Raw genomic sequence first — 25,847 nt, 5'->3', positions numbered from 1 at the left:
TGATTCAGTGACTGGGATAATTGGGATGGGAGTGTCAGAGACAGTGCGATTGGCACAGGACAGAGCGGAGTTTAGGGCTGTTGTACATAGGGTCGCTCTGAGTCGCAGGCGAATCGACGGCACATAACAACAACAACAACAACACAGAAAACCTCTCACAATGTACAGCTCTTTTACCTTCATTTTCTGCTGACAGCATGCTGTAAGGATTGAGTTCACCTCTTTTTCTTGGGGTCCTTTTGCCCTTTCCCCCCTCTTCCTTTTTTCATTTAACTCTTAGTGTGGCCTACCTTTCACAAGCTGTGCCTCTGTCTTATTACCTTAACATGTTGCCACACACTTTTAATTGACAACCGTGCTTGGAAACACATTTTTTAAATTTTTTTTATGTCTTACCGTCATTTGCGGCAACGTGTTAATAAATCTTTTTTGGGTATGTTTTGCTAAAACAGCAACAACAATGTATGTAAATTATATATAAAAAATATATGAATGAAACCGTATACATGAAGGAAACATATATAGATTTTTGTATGCAAATTTTTTTAAAAAGGTTGAAAAAAATCAGTAAGTCTTTCCTTGTCTCACTCTCCCTAGAATCCTTAAAATGACATCTTGGGAAACCAAAGGAAGTAAATATTTTCTCAGCTTCGTTGTTGTATGTTATGTGGCTTCAAGTTCGCTACGATTCATAGCAACTCAACAAACAACAATTCTAAAAACCCCGCCTTGCCTTATGCCTTCCTCATCATCTCTGTACACTTGAAACCGTTGTTACAGTCACTGTGTCAATCCATCTAGTTCAGGGTCTTCTTTCTTACACGGACCTTTCCAAGCAAGACATCTTTTTCTAAGTAGAGAAACTTCCTGACACATTCCCAAAGTATGAGATGAAGGTTCACCATCCTTGCCTCCCAAGGAGCACTCTGGTTGTACTTTTTCCGAGACCTGTTTGTTCTTTTGGTAGTCCATGGGATATTCAGTACTCTTCTCCAGCACCACAACTCAAAGTCATTGATTCTTGTTCTATCATCCTTAATTCATTTTCCAATTTCAAATCCATAAGAAGTCATTTTAAAGATCATGGTTTGGATCAGATGCACTGTGGCTTTAAATTGACATTTTTACTCTTTAGCACTTTGAAGAAACCCATGACAGTAGATTTTTCCAGTCCAATCTTTAGATTTCTTGACTGCTTGTACCAAGGACATCAACTTCCTGGCTAGAAGTCATTTAACAGATAAATTTTATGGAATAAAGGAAGTGTTAATGAATTTCATTTGTATTTGTTAACATTTTGACCTTGACCACATTGTGGTTGAAACTACATTATGAAAAAGTTTGTATCTACAGTGGAGTGTATACCATTAAACTTAGGCTTTAGATACCTAAGTCACCTGGGTTAGGCCTCTTATGGTGAATTTGTTTGCTTTTTTGTTTTTGTTGAGTGCCATAGAGTTGGTTCTGATTTAGAGCAACTCCAGGTGATGGAATAGCACTGCCTTATAGGATTTATTTGCTGTACTCTGTAGGGGGAAGATCACCAGTTCTTTCTCTTGTCCATCTATTGGTGAGCTTGAATTTCCAGCCTTTAGGTTAGCAGCTGAATACTTACCTACCTCCTTAAAGATGAATTTCCCATAAACTCAGTGCTGTCAAGATGAATCTGATTCATAACAACCATATAATTGCCAGTTGAGCTTCAATAGGAACCCTGGTAGCATAGGGGGTTAAGTGTCAGGCTGATAACTGAAAGGTCCATGGTTCAAACTTATTTACCACTCTACAGGAGAAAAATAGGTAGTCTGCTTCTTTTCAGATTTATAGCCTTTTAAACTTGATGAGTTTAGATTAGCAGATGTAGCCTTGGATGTACTTACCAGTCTTTGCCAGGGAATTTGGCAAACAGCTGTCTGGCTAGCTGATTTGTTCATATTTGTCCAGGTCCATATTTGTCCCTATTCCCAAGAAAGCTAACCCAACAGCATGTGGAAACTATCAAACAATATCAGTAATATCACACACAAGCAAAATACTACTGAAGATTATTAAAAATTTACTAGAACAGTACGTATATAGGAAACTGGCAGAATTTCAAGCAGGATTTAGAAGAGACTGTGTCACCAGAGATACCATTGATGTTATCAGATGGATCCTGGTTGAAAGTAAAGAATACCAGAAGAATGTCTATGCTTTACTGACTATGCAAAGGCATTTTTGACTGTGTGGATCTGTGGTGTTACCCTAAAAGTTGGCCTTTTTTTTTAGCCATTTTGCCTCCGGTCTCCAGCTACCTTAACTGCAGACACATGGCCTTGCAAATCAGCATGGTCTTGCATATCATCAACAGGTGTGGGGCTAGGATAAGAGAAAGAGTGCTTCCCACCAGAGCGGCAAGACTTGAGGAGAGCAAGGTTTGTTGCGGCAAGACCCTGGTTATGGAGGGACTGTGGCATTGCTGTGGAGAAACTGTGACCTGAGGCATCTTGCATTTGTGCTGGCCACAGTTAAAGGTTTGGCTGTTCTCTGGATGTTTGAAGGAGAAGTTGACTTATAACTACTCTGAGGAAAACCTTGATGAATGATTTGGATTTGACTCCTGAACTGAAATCGGAACCTGGATTTATTGAGTAGTTAGTTGTGCCTTAGTTGGGCTAAAGACTGAGCTTGGATTTGCATTAGTATTCTCTGCCTCCCCCACTCTCCAGATTCCTTCTTTAATAAACCTCATTGTTGGTACCTTGTGAGTCTGTGAGTCAGCAATGAACAAATGAACCTCTTGCTACTGGTGGGGCTCTACAGACACCATCAGGCTGGGTTACTGGCTCTTTATCTGCTTTCTGCTCTGGGGCAGTGAGCAGCTGTGTTATTCTTACTCCCTCATGTCCTTATAGAGAGACAGTCATGGCCGTGTGCTACCAAGTCCTGTTTTCTGCTTCTCCTTAGAAAATAATGATGTTGAGCATTATGCATGTGCTTAATGGCCAATCTTTATATCTTCTTTGGAGGAATATATATCTATTAAAGTCCTCTGACTGCATTTCAGTTTGGTCACCTGTATTTTGTTGTTGAGCTTTAAGATTCACTTAAAAAAAAAAAGATTCACTTAAACATTCTGTGTATTATTTTTGTTGTCATCAGATCAACTCCAACTCATGTTCTGGGTATCAGGTTCTTACCAAATTCACTATGAGGTGCCCTGGTGGCACAGTAATTAAGCACTCAGCTACTAACAAATTAGTTCCAAGGGATAAAGACATGAAAGTCTGTTTCCATAAAGATTATTGCCTTACGAACACTCATTTACTCACTGACATCATGTTGAGTCCAATTCACAGTGACCCTATAAGACAGAGTAAAACTACCAGCAACTACAGGAGAAAGATAAGCAGTCTTCTTCTGTGATTTACAACCTCAAAACCCACTGTGGGATTGGATATGTGTTGGTGCCAGTTCAATGAGTTTGAATTTGTTAACTGTTCTAACACCAAGTTGTAGTGATATAGGGGAGCATCCCATCTATGAGTCTGTTTCTAGGTAGTTTTGGAGATGTTCTTCTTATGGAACAGTGGTGGTAGACATTTTTGTCTTACTAGGACTGGTTACTTTCACTTTCTCTTTTATTGATTAAAAAAGAAAAATATTTCTTCTCATATGAGGTTGGATCTTGTTTCTAGGGAGACCAAAAATGGAGAAAGACTTATTATGGAAGTTGACGGCAAAGTGGCAAAAATTAGGAATTTAAAGGTAAGCCTAAAATTGTTTTTATTTCCACTGAGGGCTTCTGGAATGAAGGTATATAAATTAATGTGTCTAGAGCAGAAGTGGGGAGAAGGAAAGTGGAAATAAGAGGAATTGTGAGAATAGCTTGGACTAACCATAAAGCAAAAAGAAAAATAAAACAGGAAGTGTAAAGGATGACGCTGCTACAGCATAAATTCTGTCAAGCAGAGTGCAGTCATTTGGGAATGTGGTCTGCAGCTGCTTTGAAAATAAACATGTGGGAAATATGGCTAATTATTGTGTACTGAGGGCATTCCATGAGTATATTTAACTGACCACTCGTTACCAAACTCTAGTGGTCCATCCCATAGAGAATTATATTGCTAACCTGAAGGTTCACCTCCCAAACTTACATCCACCAGCAGCTCTGTGAGAGGAAGATGAGTATTCTCTTAGACATTTACCGCCTAAGAAGGCTAGAGGGTCAACCAGAACTTAAAGGCATTGTCTGTTTTGGTTTTGTTTTTGTGTTTTATGAGACCACCAATTAGACTTTGTCCAAACCTTTCAGTTGATAGCAGTTAATCTAGAGATATTATTAAGGATTTCAGTAGGCATCTGACTAATGTAAGATTCATTTTTACCATATGAGATACAGGATTCCAGAAGATAGTCTCTAGCTTAACTCTTGTTACATATTTTTTCACTTATATGCCTGAATTTTGCTTCTTAATTAGACAAAAGGAACTTCCTTTCCCCACCCCTACTAAGACTCATTTCCTCACTCCCATTTTTCCGGTCACTGGAACACAGAAGATATTAGGGATTCTGGTAGAACACTGTGTAGGCCTTAAAAAGTAGAAAGAGACAGAAATTGACTACATGACTACTGCTGTAGTCAACTTGCAGGTGGTACTTAGCATTCCTGAGGGCTGAGGAAGCTGACTGACAAGAGTGAGGGTACCTGTGTTACTTCTGATGTGATCATTTTCTCAGTAATTCTCTGCTAAAAAGAGAATGAGACCTGTCAGACTTTCAGCAGAAGCTCCCCAGGGACAAAGAGCCTTTTATTCTTTGTGTCTTGTTTTTAGCTCTGTTGCCTAATCACTCCATTTCTTTCTTCTGGGAACTCATATTTTTGGTTCTTATGAATAAATCCTGGTCAAACTCAATCTCTAATCTACCTTCTACACACCTCTTTGACTCCTTATTTCTCAGAGGTCAGTCAACTACTAATAATCTCTTAGTCATTCTAGTAGCCTCATTCTTCTATTAGTTGAAGATAGCTCATACCAGGATGATCTCTTTATATCTAGGGTTGAATTTTTTGTTTCTTACTATTACTTGTCTTTTATTTTTTATAATTAAAGCATATTTTTTTCTATTCATATACATTGTATATCACACAGTCCTTCATTCACATTGTATTTTATTGTGCCTTATAAAATTAGTCACTGTTGATCTATGGCCTCTATTATGCTGTCTTTTCAGATCCCGACTGGATCTTTCTTAATTCTTTAATTCCCTCCCTCCACCCACAAAACTCTGTCACCCTGTGATTTCCCCTTTGCGTCTTCAGCCCCTTCCTTCTCTTTTTTGGGCATTTATACACATTTTATTAGTAATCCTTCTATTTTTACAATAGAAGAATATTGCAGTATTTGTAATCTTACCAGTATTTGTCCTTTTGAGACTTAGTTCACTGAACATAATGCTCTCTAGCCTTTCACCAGTTATATAGTATTTTTCAAAATCATTGCTCCAGAATGCCACATATATTCCATTGTATGAACGCACCACAATTTTCCAGTCCATTGGTTTGGTGATGTTTCTGTGATTGATCCCATTATATCCAATATTTGGAAATCAGTACAGTTCTAAAATCTAGTCTGTTTTCATCTATCTGTGGCAATTAGATTGGCTCCTGTTCTTCTATTTTAATTCATTTTCTCTCTCATTTGGGATAGAAATCTCTGTGCAAGCCATAGGATTATGGAGCCTGTCAGGCCTAGGAGCTTAACTACTCATGCACCCCCAGTAGCCTCTGCAGAGGTACTTAGATGAGAAATGATAGTGATAGAAAAATGCCCAGAGAAAGGCTTGCTTTCTCAAGCCACTCTATGGCTGGTTCATACATAGGCAGACTACAGGTAGACAGACAAAACTAGTTTTCTGGAATTATATTTGTACCTTATAAGATGGGGAAAGGTTATCTTTTCTCTATGTCATGTAGATACCGTAAGCATGGACATGAACAATCCAGAGTTCTTTAGTTACAGCAGAGAGGAATTAAGTACTTCTTAGCAGATTGTATGATTACAGTACAGATGATGCTGGATCCTTTGTTTGATTTTAGGTAGACAGTCGACCAGATGGCCTTGGGAACTCCCGGGAGAAGGTTGTAACATTCGACTTTGATTACTGCTACTGGTCAGTCAACCCAGAAGACCCCCAGTATGCATCTCAAGATGTGGTAATAGCATTTGTCACTTTAATTTTGTTTTTTTCATTTCTTCAGAATAAATACTTATGGTATTTCAGTCAGAAGCTAGTAATGTTTTTATTTTATATTGGTTTGTGTACAAAATTTGTATGTATTGTATTTCACACTTTCCTCCATTCACATTGTGTTTCATGCACTCATTCCCATACATTGTGTTTTAGAAAATTAATCACCATTGGACTAATCCCACTGTTACCCCATCTTTTCAGGTCCCTGCCATATCTTTCCCTTTTCCTTTACCCCTCCCTCCACCCACCAAATTGTGTGACCTTGTGATTTCCCCCATGTCTACCCTCCTCTGCTCCTACCCCTTCTTCTCATGGACCCCCCCCATACACATTTTACTAATTATCCTTCTATTCTTATAATAATGAACTTAGGCAGTGTTTATCCTTATGAGACTGAATTAATTCAGCATAATGCTCTCCAGTCTCTCCCAAGTTATGTAGTATTTTTTTTAAATAACTGCACCTGAGTGTTGGGTCGTAGTCCATCATATGAATATACCACAGTTTCTCAATCCATTTGATTGTGGTTGGACAGTTGTGCTGTCTCCATGTTCTTGTGATTGTGAATAATGCTGCTGTGAATACTGGTGTACAAATCCTTGTTTGTGTCTCAGTTCTGTTTTTCTTAGGATATATTCCATGTGGAGTTTTTTGAGGAAATGCCAAACTGCCTTTTAGAGTGGTTGTACCATTTTATAATCTCACCAGTGGTGTATAAGAGTTCCAATTTCTTCATATCTGCGAGTAATGTTTTGATCTTAGAAATAGTAGTAAGATCAGAAAGAGCAAAGGGGATAGGGAATACTTTTTGCTCAGAGTATAGGAGTGACTAGTGTCCATTTAGGTATAGGCCTCAACATGAGTTCATGGTACACAGTTTATTTCAAGTAGCATTTGCTCCTGTGGTGGATGAATGGGCTCACCTAAGTCAACATACACTTGGCTTTGTACCATATCCAGGAGAAGGGCCCAGGAATCCTAGAGGCTAGTATTCTCTTTCATCTTTAGGGTATGCTTATGCTTCTGTGCCAACTGAAAGGCTCACACAATTAGCCTACCAGCCTTAAAGGTATGTAGGTGGTGAGATCCATTTATCAGAGGTCTGAGGATTGAGAGAACCAATCAATGCTTTGCTGAAATTCTTGGTTATCCCTGTAGGGTCTTTATGCGAAATGTAGGCATTCTTTGCTGTAATAGTCCTGCCTTAGCTCTCTCACAGGTTTCTGAAGCAGTATGTCTGGCCAGATGAATCTCTGGGATTTTTCTCTTTGTTTCCGTGAAGCAGAAGCATTGTTTACTGGGTAAGATGTTCTGGTTTTAACACTAGAAAATCATGTGTTCATTCTTATGATGGCCAGAAAGCCTTACCTCTTTAGTTTTGTACTTATAGACAGTGGCCTTAACCCTACCATCCACAGGGGTAGTATCTGTGAATAATCTATTCCTAAAATTTTAAAAGTCATTTGCTTGGCCACTGAAGAGTGAATAGCTTCATATTTATAAAAGAATACTGTAGGAATGTGCTTTTAGTCAATACCATTGAAAATAGAAATATTTTTGGGATAACTCTGAGCAATTATTACTCATTACCATATATATATATATATATATATATATACTTTTAAATAAAAGGTAAAAATGTTCTTCTCTTAAGTTGTTTGTGAAACTTTCTAATTTTGCCAAAGGAATAATTAATGTTACCAAGTATGAGTTATGTGATGTCTACTTGGAACTGACTCATAGCTGTACCTCCAGTGGATTTTCAGAGGCTGTAAATCCCATGAGAGATTGTTCATCTTTCTCAGAGCAGCTGGTGGATTTGAACCATGTTCCTTTAGGTTGAGAGCATAACTCCTTAACACTAAGTGACATAGAAGAGGCAATACTGATTTTCTGTTGATAGGGATTTCTGAAGTTGATTAGTTTCATGTCATTGAAATGTCATTCTTTATTTCTGAGAGGAAATCATCAAAATAATACCCCCACTCTGGGCCTCTTCCCCCTTGATATGAGCATATAACTTTCATAGTCACAATGTACTTACTGTGAATGCAGCATAAAAAGGCAGTATGGACATTTCCTGGCTTCTACAAAGTCCTCTCTGTCCTTTGAATATGAGGTACTGACAAATTCAGACTTGTATTGTGGCCTTTAATTTTTGTTTAAACTTTTTATTGTGATTTGAATGAAAATTTACAAAACCAATTGGTGTTCCATTCACCTATCAATACTTTGTTTTATGACACTGATTGCAGTCCCTACTTTATATCATCACTCTTTTTCTTATCTTTCTATAGTTCTTGTTTCCATCCTTCCATCCTTTTTCTTCCTACCTGCTACTTTTGTTATCCTGTGTTTGAGTGTTCTGAGAAGGGCTGAGTACCTAACGGATGTTATTGTTCATTTTATAGTTGGGTCTGTTGTTTGGCTGTAAATTGTACTACAGTGTGTGACTCTAGAGTTTATCTTAGTCTTCAAGTGTGAGTTATCTAATTACTGGTATTTGTGACTGATCCTCTGATATCCTTCAAAAAAGGAATTGATGCAAAGAGGATGGGACTCCTCCAACAGTCTACTACTGTTAACACATTTGATCATAGAAGATGGTTTTATTTCTATTAGCAGAAAGTGTGAACATTCTCAGTGGTTGTTTCAGTCTCAGTGGTCATAGTATAACCAGATGTTTTCTTTACATAAGAAGAATGACATATCTTCTATACTATATGATGGATCAGTAATCCAGGAGGGGTGTGTGTATTAAAAAATAGCAAGTTTGGGTATGAGGCTTAAATTTTACATTGACATAGTTTAAATATATAAAAGGTAATCTAATGGAAGCCTAGAAAGTCATAGAATAGGAGAATTCATAAATATTTTGTTGTTTGATTTGAAATTCAGTAGAAAGATCAGATCGGATCCAGACAGGAAGTCTGTGCAAAGAAAAAGCCACTGTCTCCTGAAGTTTATTCCGTCTTGCTTATTAATTATCTGTGGCTTTCATCGGTCTGAAGGAAAGTCGAGACAATTGAGAAATGGAAGTGAGCCTCTGTTACAGGCTGAGAGAGCCCTAGGTCCCCACTGGTGGCAAGACCCAGATCCATATGATCTGATCAGAGAATATAAGTGCTTTACCACAGAAATTGGAGCTCAGTCTTAACTCTAATTTCTGTGACTCTGAAGTCACCAGAGGTAGAATACCATAAAATCATAAGACTTGAGTTGGGGAACAAATGAAATGTAATCTAATTCATCCTCTTTGAAAATAAAAAAAAAGCCTCATTGTAGCATTTCTAACATTTTAAAAGCAATCCATTTCATTGAGTTACAATTCACATATAGTAAATTCATATGAATTCATATAGTTTTACCAGTTTTGACAAATACAATTGTATAACTAATGCCACAATATATGAAATTATCACTCCCCCACAATCCTTCATGACCCATTGTGATCAAACCCTCTCCTCCTACCCCGTCCTTACAGATATTTTTTTCTGCCCTTATATTTTTGTCTCAGGTGTCATTTAAGTGAAATCGTATAGCATGGATGTAGCCATTTTGTCTGACTTCTTTCATTTACCATAATGCATTTGGGATTTATTTATGCTGTTTGACTGACATGCTCTTTTTCCTTTAAGTCATTTGTCTAAATCCTCTCTCTCAGAAAGAATCTCATGATTTGGAAGTCCTTACTCTAACTAGAAATGATGAGTGACTTAGTTTCTGTAGAATAGTTTCTCTTACTCCTAGGACTCCTGGTATGAAAGAAGAACTGCTGTTATTTCCAGGAAAACAACATTTCAGAATATTCCATTATCTGAAGGAAAATTTTCCCCATATTGAAGGCTATATAGTCTTTGATATTCTTTAGTAATATTTGAAGACTTCTTTACTTTCTGTATGCAAGGTTTTCCTGCATTCATTCTTCTCACATTCCACATTCCAGTCATTAGTTTCTGCTTACAACTGTTCCTCCTGATTTGTGTTTCCAAATTTATGGGCTTAGCCTGTTGCCATGTCTGTTATTCTACTCTATTAGAATTGTGATGCTGGAAGAGTATTGAACATACCATGGACCTCCAGGAAAACACTAGGTCTGTCTTGGAGAGGGTGAAACCAGGTTTCTCCTTGGAGACTAGAATTTTGAAGCTCCATCTCATATACTTTGGGCATGTGGCCAGGAGGGACTACTCCTTGGAGAGGGACACCATGCTCAAAAGGGTGGAGGGACAGTGCAGGAGAGGAAGACCCTGGATGAGATAAATTGATACAGTAGCTGGGGCAGTGGAGGTTGGTGTGTCAGAATTAGTGAGACTGGCTCAGGACAGGGCAGGGTTCAGAGCTGCTGTACATAGGGTTGTATGGGTCATAAGTGACTCGATGGCACATAACAACAACAACAACCTTTCCATCTGAAGGTTGAATAAAGAATGCAAAAGACTGAGGAAGAATCAATGTCTTTGAATTGTGTTGTTGAAGAATTTTGACTATACTGTGGGCCACTAAAGAATAAATCTTTATTCACACCAATGCTTCTCGCTGCTTTCTTCACAATAGCAAAGAGTTGGAAACAACCTAAGTGCCCATCAACAAACGAATGAATGGAGAATCTGTGGTATTTTCACACAATGGAATACTACGCTGCATTGAAAAACAAGGAATTCATGAAATAATACAAATGGGTGACCCTGGAGGATAGCATGCTGAGTGAAATATCTCAGTCACAAAAGGACAAATACTGCATAGTGCCACTGTTGTAAAATGGGACTGACATCAGGGTTGGGGGGAGACTGAGAAAGAGGGGATAAATAACGTAGACTGCATTGAAACTGATGGAGGAGAGAGCTGTTTAAAAGGGATATATGATTAGGTATTACTGTCATGACATGAGTCCAGAACGAAGGCTGCATAGTGCAGTGGGGGGAGGGATTGTATAACATGATTGTATAACAATGAAAGAATTTTTCTTTTACTTTTCAAAGAGTGAAATGAGAGGGAGGGGTAAGCAGGGAAAAAAGTGCAACAATGAATGAATGAAAATCCAAAGTCTCTGTAAACTTTCATTAAAATTAATCATAAAAAAATTTTTAGGAAGAATAAATCTTTAGTGGAGGAAATACAACCATGGTACTCCTAAGAGGCTAGAATAGGGAAATTTCATCTCATATTCTTTGGACCTGTTATGAGAAGGGACTTATTCTTGGGAAAAGATAGGATGCTGGAAAAGTTAGAGAGTTGGAGAAAGAGTATGACCCTCTGTGAAGACAAATTAACACTGTGACTATAACAGTAGGTTCGAGCCTGTCAGAGATGGTGAGATGGTGCAGGATAGGGCAAGGTTTAGATCGTAGTTCATAGGATTGCTGTGAATCATACTCAACTCGATGGCAACTAGCAACAACAGCAACAGGTGGTAAATACCTAAGAGACACTGGGGCCTATTTTGTCATTGTGGTCTTTTGATTGTCTTGTACCATGCTACTTCTGTTTTTGTATTTCTTTTACAGCCTTGAAGGGTCAATTCAAGATTATGATTCCTCAGTGCTTCTGGCATGTCCCAATCCTTAGTAGTGACTTACCAGAATAAGTGTCAACAGCCAAGTGCCACTAGAAAGGAAGTCACCTATTGTAAATGCTATTGATAGGCTTATAAAAGTATCATCTAGGCAAGGATGCCCACTCTCACCTCTCTCTTATTCAGTATTGTATTGGAAGTCTTAGCGATAGCAATAAGACAAGAGAAGGAAATAAGAGGTATCCAAATTGGCAAAGAGGAGGTAAAATTATCCCTCTATGCAGATGATATGATAGTATACCTAGAAAACCCTAAAGACTCAGCAAGAAAAACTATTGGACATAGTTGACCAATTCAGCAAAGTAGCAGGATACAAGATCAACATACAAAAATCAGTTGGATTTCTCTACAGTGACAAAGAGAATACAGAGCCTGAACTAAGAAAAACAATACCTTTTACAATAGTGAATTACAAGATTAAATACTTGGGAGTGAATCTAACCAGAAATGCAAAGCATCTATTCAAAGAAAATTATAAAACATTACTACAAGAAACAAAAAGAGACCTAGAGAAATGGAAGACTATCTCTTGCTCATGGATAGGAAGACTCAGTATTGTGAAAATGGTAATACTACCAAAGGCAATTTGCACGTTCAGCACAATCCCAATAATAATACCAATCTCATTCTTCAACAAGATGGAAAAGGTAATCTCCAGTTTCACTTGGGATGGAAAGAAGCCCCAAATAAGCAAAGCACTCCTTAAAAATAGAAAAAAGGTAGGAGGCATCTCACTCCCTGATTTCAAATCCTACTACACTGTTGTGGTGGTTAAGACAGCATGGTACTCGTACAATGACAGACACGTAAATCAATGAAATAGAATTGAGAACCCGGAAATCTGTCCATCTACCTATGGTCAACTAATTTTTGACAAGGAGATTAAATCAGTTAAATGGGGAAATGACAGCCTTTTTAACAAATGGTGTTGGCAAAATTGGAAAACTATCTGCAGAAGACTCAAGCAAGATCCACACCTCACTCCGTATACAAAAACCAACTGAAGGTGGATCATGGACCTAGGACTAAAACCAAGGACTATAAACTTCATTAAGGAAAAGCTTGGAAGAACTCTAGTAGTCCTAACCCACAACATAAACAGTCTTCCAAGTATCCTGAAAAATCTATAACCAGGGGAAGAAAAAATTAGATGAATGGGACCTTCTAAGAATCAAATCCCTATGCACATCCAAAAACTTCTCCAGCAGGGTAAAAAGGGAAGCCACAGACTGGGAAAAAATATTTGGGAATGACATGTCAGATAAGGGACTTATATATAGAATTTATAAAATACTTGAGTACCACAACAAGATAAAGGTAAATAATCCAATAGAAAAATGGGTACAGGATATAAACAGACACTTCACCGAAGAAGACATTCTGATGGCCAACAAGCACATAAAGAAATGTTCAAAATCCCTAGCCCTAAGAGATGCAAATCAAAACATCTATATCATCTCACCCCAGTCAGAATAGCAAAATTTAACAGAACAGCAGGCAACAAATGCTGGCGAGGTCGTGGAGAAATTGGAACCCTTATTCACTATTGGTGGGAGTATAAAACGGTGCAACCACTGTGGAAGGTGGTGTGGCGCTTTCTCAAAAAGTTGCAAATAGAGATACTATTTGACCCAGCAATTCCACTACTGAGAATATACCCTAAAGAGACCATAACTGACATCCAAGCAGATACATGCACACCCATGTTTATCGCGGCTTTGTTCACAGTAGCAAGGAGTTGGAAACAACCCAGGTGCCCATCAACACACGTGTGGATAGAGAAGCTATGGTATATTCACACAATGGAATACCATGCTGCGTTGAAAACAAGGAACTCATGCAATATTATTAAAAATGGGTGACCTTGGAGGACATTATGCTGAGTGAAGAATCTCAGTCACAAAAGGACAAATACTGCATGTTGCCACTGTTGTAGAATGGGACTGACATCAGGGTTGGGGTAAGACTGAGAAAAACTGGATAAATTGTGTATACTGCATTGAAACAGATGAGGGAGAGAATAATTTAAAAGCGATATATGATAGGGTATTATGGTTATCACAAGAGTCCAGAATTAAGGTTGCATAGTGGGGTGTACTTGGGGCAGTGGGAGGGGTGTGGGGGGGATTGTATACCAAAGAAGGAATTTTTCTTTTACTTTTCAAAGAGAGGAGCGAACTGGGAGCGGGGAGGGCTGGTCAGGGAGAAAAGTGCAACAATAAATGAATGAAAATCCAAAATATCTGTAAATGTTCATTAAAATTAATAAAATAAAAATTTTTGTAAAAAGTTTAATCTATAATATTGCTGATAATATTGTTGTTGTTGTTGTTATTGTTAAGTACTGTTGAGTCGTAGATGACTCGTAGTGAGCCTATGAACAAAAGACCTGAACAATTGTATAGCTTTCATCATTTCTCCAAGTTCATAGAGTTTCCAGAGGCAAGCTATTTCAGTAGTGGATGCCACTCCTGCTTCCAAGCTTGTTTTAATCGAGGAGCTCCACCAAACACTGTCCACCATGCGTAATCATTATCACATTTGATGCACAGTGTTCAGCATTATAGCAACCATGAGTTACCTCTTAACAGCAAATGGACGGACCAGTGCTATCCCACTTAGAAGAATGTTTGACCAAAAACAATTAAAACCAGGCCTGAGTGCCACGGATTTAAAATCACCCACCTTTGACTTAATAGCATAACTTTCTATTCACCAGGCCCATAGAGCTCTCTTTATGTTGGTGATAATAGCATCTTTATTATTAGCTATTGATAACCAGATACATTGTAAATGTTCATCATCTCATTTGTTCATTCTCCAGAATCTCTTGTAAACCCTCAATGAGTCACTCCGATGAAATGTAATGAAATGTTGCATGGTCCTTTGTTCTTCCCATGCTCTATTGTGGATCAGACCACTGTGATCCATCAAGTTGTCAATAGCTCAGTTTTGGAAGTACATTGACAGTCCTTTTTTCCTAGGCTTTATCTTGTCTGTAATCATCACTGAAACCTGTTCAGCATCATAACAGCATGCAAACAAAACACTTCCATTGATCGATGGATAGAGAGACTGACTACATTATGTTTATTGGCTAAGAATCCAGCTTTTCCTCATGAATGGCATGAATTCTACTGAGCCACCTTTGCTTCCCCAAATCTATTTTTTTAATGTGCCCTTGAGTTGAGTACAACTTATAGCTCAAGCCCATTGCAGTAGTCACTGTGTCAGTCCACCTGGTTGACCCTACTTTGCCATTCCCCCACCTTTCCAAGCATGAAGTTCTTCTCCAAGGAGTACCCTTTCCAGCAATATGCCCAAAGTATGCAAGATGAAGCTTCATCATCCTTGCCTCCAAATATATTAGATCTATATAATTTACCCCATTGTACACAAAATTGTAAGAAGACCAAGGGCAGTGTGGGGACAGCCGTATCTGACCTCTAATACTCCACAAAGAAGACTTCTCCCCATCAAGAACATCCACAACACAAAATTAATTCCCATAAAGTCAAGCATGAGTGTAAACTCATGCACCTCTTCCCCCTACGTTATGCAGATGACACAACCTTCCTTGCTGAAACTGAAGAAGACCCAACGCACTTGCTGCAGAAGGTCAAGGACTACTGTCTTAAATAGGAATTGAAGCTAAACATCAAGAAGACAAAGACTCTCACCATTGGGCCAACTGGCAGCACTATGATGGATGGATAAGAGATTGAGATTGTTATGAGTTACAGCTTGCTCAGCTCCACACGACACTTTTGGCACCAGTAGTCAGGAAATAAAAAGGCAGATTGCGGTGGTGTGAGGGCTGCTGCACAGCTAGAAGACCTGCGGCAATCTGGATGGTGTGCCCCTCGCCCACCAGACTGAGGCATGAGCTGACACTTGGGGCCAGAAATGTTCTGTAATCCAGGACTCACTGCTAGTGGATGGGAAATATACCATGGATCTTCACACCATGAGTACTGGCGGAGAACCTTCCTTCAACCTTACTGTCACCATAACTGCCAAGATGCTTGTCCTGCTGATGGGCAAAGAAGGTGTCCACAGTGGTTTGATCAACATGAAATGTTATGAAATGGCCTCTCATGTGTGGCTTGCCCAGTACCGACCTCATCTGCCCCTTTCCTCATCACTCCCCACTGCTCTTGCACTCCTATCCTTCTCATACACATACACCATTTTTTGGGGGGACCATTACCCCACATCCTTTATTGTTGCCAAAACCATATCGGGCAGGGCTGGATGGACAGATACCTTCCCCTACCCACACCCTTCAAAACTTTGTTTTTTGGTTTGGGGTTTTTTGTTTTGTTTTTTTTTTTCTGAATAAGAGAAGATTCTACTTTTTTTTAAAGAAAGGCAAATTGCATTAGGTAAATCTGCTATCAGGAACCTTTCCAGAGTTCTGAGAAGCAACGATGACAGTCTCGAGACTAATGTGTGCCTGATCCAGTCCATGGTCTTTACGATTGCTTGCTATGTATCAGAGAGCTGGATAATGATTAAGGATGACAGAAGAAGAATTGATGCCTTTGAGTTGTGGTGCTGGAAAAGAGTCTTGAACATACCATGGAGTGCCAAGAAAACAAATAAATCTGTCTTGGAAAGGGTGAAACAAAGTTTCTCCTTGGAGGTTAGTATTTTGAAGCTCCATCCCACATGCTTTGGGCATGTGACCAGGAGAGATCAAACTTCTGAGAAGTACATTATGCTTGGAAGGGTGGAGGGACAGGAGAGGAAAACTGCAGATGAGATGGATTGATACAGTAACTTGGGCAATTAAGGTGAATGTATCGGAATCAGTGATACTAGCTCAGGGCAAGGCAAGCTTCAGAGCTATTGTAAAGAAATAGGGTTGTTAGGAGTCCCAGGCGACTTAATTATATACAACAACAACAAACCACCAGTTCGCCCTAAATGAGATCATTATTGGTCTAAATGGTATTTTCAACTTTTGTTAAGATTTGCATCACCATGAAGCTTTTCCTTAAAACTGACCTACTTTGTCTGATCTGAGTGTTAAATTAACCTGCCTCTGTTCTGAAATTAAACCCAAGTTGGAATTCAGGCATGGTACTTTATAGCTGACTTACTTCAGACAAGTTATTTAACCTCTTTGATCCTACTTTTTGGAGCAGAGATTTAATATGTTTTAAAGAGTTATTTAAGGAAGAAATAAGGTTATGCCTAGCCAGTGCTTAGCAACTAGGAATTGAATTAATGAGTGTATGAATGCTCATACACTGAATGAATGTGTCTGGGTCCCTGTGCCATTGTGATCACAGTACTAGAGCATTAAAGTTTGTACTTTTTTTTTATAAGAGCTGAACTGTTCTTGTTGTTGTTATGTGCTGATGAGTCAGAAGACCGTCCATTGGGTTTTCAGACATGGTAAATTGCACTGGAGGGGATGGCCTGCCCTTCTCCCACTAGAGCAGCTGGTGGATTTGAACTGCATTCCTTTGAGATTGCAGCACAGCTTCTTATTACTAGGCCCTTTTGAGTCTGATTTTGATTCCTTCTGATAGTAGCATACTACACTTAGAAAACTTGCTTCCCTCCCTCCTTCCTGGTAAGGAACATCTGTTGGAGCACTAGTCCTCTGCTTGAGTGTATTGTGTTTGGGAAACTTTCCGTGAGGAGCATTAGCTCAGCCTCACCCAGCAAGGACTTTAAGTGACTGTTTCAAAATAAGTGCAGACTGAGTCAACAAAAGCCATGTCTAAGGACAAAAGACTCCCCAGCCATTGGTAGAAAGCAATTACTTCTATTCTCCGGGGGATCATTGTTTTAAAATGGTCTGTTATTTGACTAAAACATAATGCCTAAAACATTTGTAGCTTTTTTAGAATAAAGAGAAATATGAATATGCAGATTTTCCCTCCAAAACCATAGAATCCCAAACTGAGTTTATAGAATATGATTTTAATATTTAATATTTTAGTATTTGTTTAAACTATTCAAAACCTTCAACACCAAGTAACACAAACAGGATGTCTGTTGCCTGCCTACCATCAAAGAGTCTTGAAGGAGAGAGGTATGTGTGTATGTGGGTTACAGATTCTTCTGTGAATATTTTCTTCAGTTCTGGACTTTTAACTTGAGGATTTTAAGAACTTGAAAAGGCTTCACAGAAAACACACACACACACACACACACACACACACACGAAAAGAACAGCAGGAACAAGAGGAAAGCGTCAGATCATTGCAGTACCCCTCATTTAATTAAGTCATGTTGATTCAGAGACAGGAATGCAGAGAAGTGCTGATAATACTTCACAAATACAGAAAGCGCCATACAGACTTCCATAGTAATTGCACCATTTTACACTCCCACCAACAGTGAATAAGGATTCCAGTTTCTCCGCAACCTCATGAGGATTTGTTGTTCGCTGTTCTGTTAAATTTTGCTCTTCTTACTAGGGTGAAATGATATCTCATAGTTGTTTTTATTTACATCTCTCTTAGAGCTAGGAATTTTGAACATTTCTTCATGTGTTTGGTCACCATCTGAATATCTTCTTTGGTGAAGCATCTATTCATATCCTGTGTCCATTTTTCAATTTGGTTGTTTACCTTTATCTTGTGTGGTACTCGAGTATTTTATAAATTCTAGATATAAGTCCCTTATCTGACATGTCTTTACCAAATATTTTTTCCCAGTCTGTGGCTTCCCTTTTTACCCTGTTGGAGAAGTTTTGGGATGTGCATAAGGATATGATTTTTAGAAGGTCCCATTCATCTATTTTTTCTTCTCTTGTTTGTATAATTTTTATTGGCAGTCTAACACATCAACTCTACGCCACAAAGGCCTTTTATTCCAATAAGGAAATGTTCTATTTTCACTTAATCCCAAGAAAAGGAGAAGGAAGTTCAAGTTGCTCTGAAAAAATTGGTAAAAAACAAGGCTCTAGGAGTTAACGGCATACCAATTGACATATTTCAACAAACAGCCCTGTCCTGGGTGTGCTCACTAAGTTGTGTCAGGAAATCTGGAGGACAGCCAGCTGGTCAATAGACTGGAAAAGATCAATATTTGTTCCCATTCCAAAGAAAGGTGACCTGATAGAGTGCAGAAATTATCAAACAATATCATTAATATCACATGCAAGCAAGATTCTGCTGAATATTATCCAAAAATGACTGGAACAACACGTCAACAGAGAATTACCAGACTGGTAGACTGGGTTTAGAAGAGGTTGTGGTACTAGGGATATTACAGCTAATGTTAGATGGATATTGGCAGAAAGCAGAGAGTACCAGAGGAATGTCTATGTGTGCTTCATTGACTATGCAAAGGCTTTTGACTGTGTGGATCACAACAGGCTGTGGCTGACTCTGAGAAGAATGGGAATCCCAGAACATTTGATTTTGCTTATGCGAAACCTATACTTGGACCAAGAGGCAGTTGTCAGAACAGAGCAAGGAGACCCTGCATGGTTCAAAATTGGGAAGGGGGTCTGCCAGGGATGTATTCTGTCTCCATACTTTTTCAATCTGTATGCAGAATAGATCATCCAGGACTCTGGGTTGTACGAGGAAGGATACGGCATCAGGATTGGTGGAAGATTCATCAACAAACTGTGTTATGCAGATGACACAACCCTGCTTGCTGAAACTGAGGAGGACCCAAAGCACTTGCTACAGAAGGTCAAGGACTGTAGCCTTCAATATGGATTGAAGTGCAACATCAAGAAGACAAAGATTCTCACCACTGGGCCAATTGGCAGCATCAGTATGAATGGTGAAGAGATTGAGATAGTTAACAGTTTTAGTTTGCTTGCCTTCACAGTCAACACCCTTGGTACTAGCAGCCAGGAAATCAAGAGCTGAATTGCATTGGGAAAGTCAGCTGTCAGGGACCTCTTCAGAGTACTGAAGAGCAACGACGTCAGGCTGGAGACTAAGGTGCACCTGATCCGGGCTATAGTCTTTGCAGTTGCGTCCTATGCATCAGATAACTGGACAGTGACTATGGATGATAGAGAACTGATGCCTTTGAGCTGTTTTGCTGGAGAACAGTGTTAAAATATACCAGGGACTGTTTAGAGAACAGGGTTGTTTTGGAGAGGGTGAAGCTGGGCTGCTCCTTGGAGTCAAGGATTCTGAAGCTTTGTCTGACATACTTTGGACATGTTACAAGGAGAGAACAGTCCTTGGAGAGGGACATCATGTTTGGGAGAGTGGAGGGACAGCACAGGAGAGGAAGACCCTCGATTAGATGGATCGATTCAGTGAGTGGGGTGTTGGGAGTGGGTGTGTCAGAGGCAGTGAGTTTGGCACAGGATAGAGCAGAGTTTAGGGCTATTGTACATGGGGTCTCTATGAGTTGCAAGCAACTTGACGACAAAAACAATAACAATCCCAGGCTCGGTATTGCCTGAATATTCAGTCAAGATGAAGTTGTCATTTGGTGGCTTGAAAATATATGAAGTTCCTATTATTATGGACTCTTTATTTTTTTTTAATTTTTTTAAAAATTTTTTAAAATTTTTTTTGTGTGAGTGTACCATCAAATCAGATCTGACTGGTACAGGAGGTGATTGTCCCTCCTTCCCTGGCAGAGCATCTGGTGGATTTGAACCGTGCACCTCTGGGATTGTAGTTGCAGTTCCTTGCCACTAGGCCACCAGAACTCCCCTTATTATGGACTCTTTAATGATAACAGGCTATGATTAAATATTTCTGCCAGAGAAACAACATTTCTGTATTAAGCCACCAGCCTTTCACAGTAGGAGCTCTAGTAGCCTAGTGGGAGTTGTGCTCCCAACCCAAAGGCATGTGGAACAAATCTATCAGCTGTCCCATGGGGTAAGATGGGAAATCTCCTCTCATGTAATTTACAGCCTCTAGAGGGTCAGCTATGAGTGCATTCCAACTCAACAGCACATAATAGTAACTCATTACAAGATAAAAACTTGTTATCCATTAATATTGCCTTGGAAAAGCAGTGGGATGAAATGGAGAGGCGAAATATGGCCCTAACTTCTTTAATACCTCACTTTTTTTGAAAAAAAATTTCTTCAACTTAGAGTGTGAATGAAGTCTTGGAAGGATGAGTGAAATGAGGAGACCAAAGAGGGACTGTGGAGAAACAAAAGGACAGGAAAACAAAATGAAGAAAATAAGATGACAAGGAATTTGCGAACTCAGAGAGGGCTGGGGCAGATTTTTGGATATCTCTCTTAGAGTAGATATTATAATTTTTTTATCATCCTTTCCCCCTTTTTAAATTAATTTTTTAATTAATTTTAATGAAAGTTTACAGACTTAGGGTTTCCAGTCATTCATTGTTGCACTTTTCCCCCTGCCCACTCCCTCCCCCGAATTTTTTTAATCTTATGGGTAGGCATTAGGTTCACATAGATTGAATAGTTTGCTTAAGGTCACACAACCAATTGATAGAATCCGTATTCAAATTCAATTGTGAGACTCCAGAGTCCAAGTTTTCAGTGTTACACCAGGCAATTACATTTTTCCCTGGTGCTGTATAACTTAAGTGATCAAATATGGTTATTGGATTAGTTGCTTAATTAATGGTTGGGCAGATGAGAGAATTCTGAATCTGGTTGCCCATTTCGAGGTTTTACCAGTTGCTTGAGCTGGAGCACTGATGCCTATGAGTTTCTGTGTCAGCATCTCCCTTTCCCTACTGCATGTATGTGCAGGGTGCTCTGAGGAGTATGTGGGCAGCAAAGATTTTTCTTGTGAATATTTGCAGGGCTGTATACATTCCATCACTGGTGCTATTTCTCTCAACTAAGATGGAGACAAATGGAAGGGGAAGAAGTTTGTAAGAGAAAGCCTTTGTGTGCAATAATTGGATGGTGCTTTGTGGGCTGGAGTTGGGGGAAGGGAATTACCATGAGTATTTCATTTTAGTGTGTTCTCTGCCAGTAGCACAGCTGCTCAACTCCATAAGCATGTCCATGGCTGAATTTTAAAGGAATAAGGTCATTCTTTTGGCTTCATCTAACTTTTTCTCCCCCTCTCTGGTAACTTGATTTTTAATCTTTAAAGAATAGCTAGCTTTCACCGTCATAGAAGAATATGAAAGAGAGAGATGCTTGATACTTATTGTTTGCTCTTGGTGCCAAATTATACAAAAATGAACAACAGAACCAAAGAAATATTTTTTAAATGGTGAAGCTTTTTGGATTGTTTTTCTTTGTGAATCTAAGAGTTATCAGAAATTTTTACCAGTCCTTGAGAAGTCTGAGCTGGGGAGAGGTTATCTGTAAATGGGACACATGGTTTGCAGACCCTGGGCAGTTTTAAATATGAAGATAAGAGTTCCTGAGACAGTTGTCCTTGAAGTTAAACAAAAGTTCTCCTGCTCCTATCTGCAATGTCAAGAAGTTACACTACAACTCTGCCATTACCCTTGGTTCATCTCCAGAGTTTGAAAGAATTGTCAATTAATGATGGAATGATTACTTTGAGAATCTTTGGAAAAACTGATTTGCAGAATCTTCTCAATAGGAGGATGTAAAATGAAGACCAATTCTTTGAACAAAAGGTTCATGTGCTCACCATAGTAGGCAAGTGTGCATAAGCAGAATAACAGTAGGCCTCTTCAGAGAAAGCCACCTGGTCTATCTTGTCAGGTGCTAAATTCTTTTCCCACACAGTTGCACAGTAAGCCTGTGTCCAAGTACTCTGTCAGCATCATTTAAGTGGTTTCTCATTTTTGGGGAAGTCTGTCCAGCTGACCAACAAAAGGCTCCTTCTCAGTGCACCTTCTGAAAAGGATTAAATGAAAGTGGATAGAAGTGAGGCTAATTTCTCTCTAATCCTGCATTCAACAGAAAGAGAATAACTGTATAAACTGAATTATCAGCCAATTAATTTACTTATTATAAAATATTACTGAAAAAAGATATGCAAGCTAATTGTAAAAGAGTCAAACAATGCAGGGTATAATATAAACACTTGAAAAAAATTCACTACAGCACCTTTCCATTGGCTTCCTAGAGGTAACCAGTAATCTGTAGATTGTTTCTTGAGTACCCTTCCAGTCATTCTCTAAGTATAAATAAGCATATATTTTTACCTCTGTCATTGTTGTTGAGTCAATTCTGACTCATAGCTGACCTTTCATTGAGTGTTCAAAGCTGTAAATTGCATGAATGTTAACTTCCTGTCTTTCTTCCTCCTTGCAACTGGTGGGTTTGAACCACTGTAGAAGCTAAGCCTTTGGGTTAGCCATTCAATACTCTACAAACTATGCCACTAGAGCTCCCACATATTAAATGTTGTTGTTGTGTATCATTGAGTTTGAACCAACCTCTAGCTGAACCAACCTCTAGCTGACCCTCCACTGGGTTTTCAGAGGCAGTTTAATTGCATGAGATGATATTGCCTATCTGTCTCTCACAGAGCAACTGGTGGATTTGAACCACATGACTTAAGGATTGCAGCAGTTTCTTACCAATAGGCCACCAGAGCTCCCTATAAATTGTATTTCATTGTGTATGATCAAGTCGGAACCAATCCATAGCTGACCTTCCAGCAGGTTTTCAGAAGTAGTTAATCACACACTAGGAGATTGCCCATTCTTCTCCCATGGAGCAGCTGGTGGAGTTGAACTGCTTGCGTTTGGGATTGCAGAACAGTTTCTTTCAACTAAACCACCAGAGCTCTCTCTGTGTTTTTAAAAGTCTACAAGTTTTCAGGCATCTGCAGGAGCAACTGGAGTCCTACATCTGGTCCTGAGCAGCAGAGCAGAGATCTGTGGGTGACAGGGAGCCAGCCATCCAGGCCAGGCTTGGCCTTGCCAGATTCTTAATGCCCAAGGGCCACTAGGGCCACTGTGCTAAGAACCAGCACTAAAGATCCATCTATGCGACTGTCTGTGCCAATACCCCCATCTAAGACCCCATCCTGTCATACAGCCATGGACCCCAGTTGTGGTCTAAAAAGGGTGTCCTATACCATGATATTTGTGTGTTTGGTTAGCTTTACCATTTGCTTTTAAAAACTCAACACCTATCTGTCCATTTGGTTACAGAGGAATTATTTGCATATTGCCAATTATTTAAGATCTTACATTATGTATAGGTTTGGGTATTATTATGTGCACCTATTAGTATAGCACTTGTCTGTCAGTCTACTGTACGGGTTTGGCTGTGGGGATGCCCTAATACTGACATCTGTGCCATCAGTGTCTCAGGTTCCAGAAGAGAGTTATCCATGGTGGAGAGGTTGCAACAAAGCTCCTAGCTAGACTAGGTAGAAGGAATGGCTATCCACTACTGAAAAAAATGGACCTTTGAAAATGCTATGGACAGAAAAACATTTGTAACTACAAAACTACAGTATTAGATGTGTAGCCCAGATTGAAAGTCACTCAAAATGAGGAGAAACAGCTTCAAATAGCCTTTAATAATTGGAGTATGGAATGTATGTATGAAGTATAAATGTAGGAGAAATGGAAGCTGTAAAAAAATGAAATGGAACTCATGATGTTTGACTTTCTAGGCATCAGTGAACTGAGATGGACAAGCATGGGCCACTTTGCATCAGACAATCACATGGTATGCTGGGAATGAAAAACTGAAATAGAATGATGTTGCTTTCACAGTTAAAAAGACAAGCTAAAAATCCATCTTGAAGTACAATGCTGTGAGTGATGGGATACTATCCATATGCATACTAAGAAGACCTGTTAATAAGATTATTGTTCAAATATATGCACCAAGAACTAGAGCCAAAGAGGAGGAGATTGAGAGTTTCTATCAACCTTTGCAGTCTGAAATTGACCAAACTTGGAATCAAGACACATTAGTAATTAATTATTGGGGAGTGGAATGTAAAAGTTGGAAACAATGAAGAAGGAATGGTAGTAGGAAAGTATGGACTTGGGACAGAAATAAGGTTGGAAATCTAATGATTGAGTTTTGTGTACTTAATTATTATTCATAGCAAATACTATTTTTTTTTAAAAAAACAAATGGTAACTTTACACATGGAGCTTACCTAATGTACTACACAGGATTCAGATTGACTATATTTGTGGAAAGAATAATTTTATAAGCACAATATCTGCAGTCAAAACCAGACCATGTGCCAATTGTGTAACAGACTATTACTTACTCATGTGCAAATTTAAATTGAAGCTCAAGAAAATTAAAACTATAGGTCAAAATATGACCTTGAGTCATAGGCCCAATAGTCAACATTATGATAGATGGAGGAAAGATTGAAGTTTTCAATTATTTTATCTTGCTTGGATCAACAATCAACACCTTTATTACCAGCAGTCAGGAAATTAGGAGACATATAGCATTGGGCAAATCTGTTGTCAGGAACCTCTACAAAATACTGAAGAGCAATGATAACAGTTTGAAGAGTAAGGTGCACCTGATTCAGGCCTTGATCTTCTCATTCACCTGCTAAACATCACAAAGCTGGACAGTGAGTAAGGTTGACAGAAGAATTTGTGACTTTTGAGTTGTGGTGTTGGAGAAGAGTACTGAATAGCCCATGGACTGCCATAAGAACAAACAGATATGTCCTGAAAAAGGTGCAGCCACAGTGTTGGAAGCAAGGAGGATGAACCTTTGTCTTTCATACTTTGGACACATAGCTAGGCAAGGCTATTCCTTGGAAAGGGATATCATGCTTAGAAAGATGGAGGGTCAGTGAAGTAGAGGAAGACCCCCAGTGAGATAGATTGACATGGTGACTTCAGCAATGGACTTTAGTATCAGAAATTATGAGAATGGCACAGGATAGGGCAGGTTTCAGGATGGCTGTTCATGAGGTTGCTATGAGTCATATTTCACTAATAACAACAAAATATTGTTTGTTGTTGTTGTTGTTGTTATGTGCCATCAAGTCGCTTGTGAATCATAGTGACCCTATGTACAACAGCCCTAAACTCTGCTCTGTCCTGTGCCAATCACACTGTCTCTGACACTCCCATAACGATTACCCCAGTCACTGAATCAATCCACCTCATAGAGGGCCTTCCCCTCCTTCGCTGTCCCTCCACCCTCCCAAGCATGATGTCCTTCTCCAAG

General features: G+C 39.1%; 1 protein-coding gene across 1 annotated transcript in view; it reads left to right on the top strand.

Moving 5' to 3' along the window:
* The first annotated feature begins 2,327 nt into the window (after positions 1-2,327).
* The window catches only part of STARD9 (StAR-related lipid transfer (START) domain containing 9), a 124,101-nt gene continuing 100,581 nt past the window's right edge, over positions 2,328-25,847 (top strand). The window contains exons 1-3 of the mRNA XM_006883214.1: positions 2,328-2,350; positions 3,678-3,747; positions 6,080-6,196. Coding sequence (XP_006883276.1) covers positions 2,328-2,350; positions 3,678-3,747; positions 6,080-6,196 — 210 coding nt within the window. The remainder of the gene's footprint in view (positions 2,351-3,677; positions 3,748-6,079; positions 6,197-25,847) is intronic.

This window comes from Elephantulus edwardii, unplaced genomic scaffold (genome assembly GCF_000299155.1).
Source record: "Elephantulus edwardii isolate Elephantulus edwardi_28Jun2011 unplaced genomic scaffold, EleEdw1.0 scaffold00026, whole genome shotgun sequence".
NCBI lineage: Eukaryota > Metazoa > Chordata > Mammalia > Macroscelidea > Macroscelididae > Elephantulus > Elephantulus edwardii.
The sequence above is the reverse complement of the archived record's forward strand: the minus strand, read 5'-3'. Positions and strand labels throughout refer to the sequence as shown.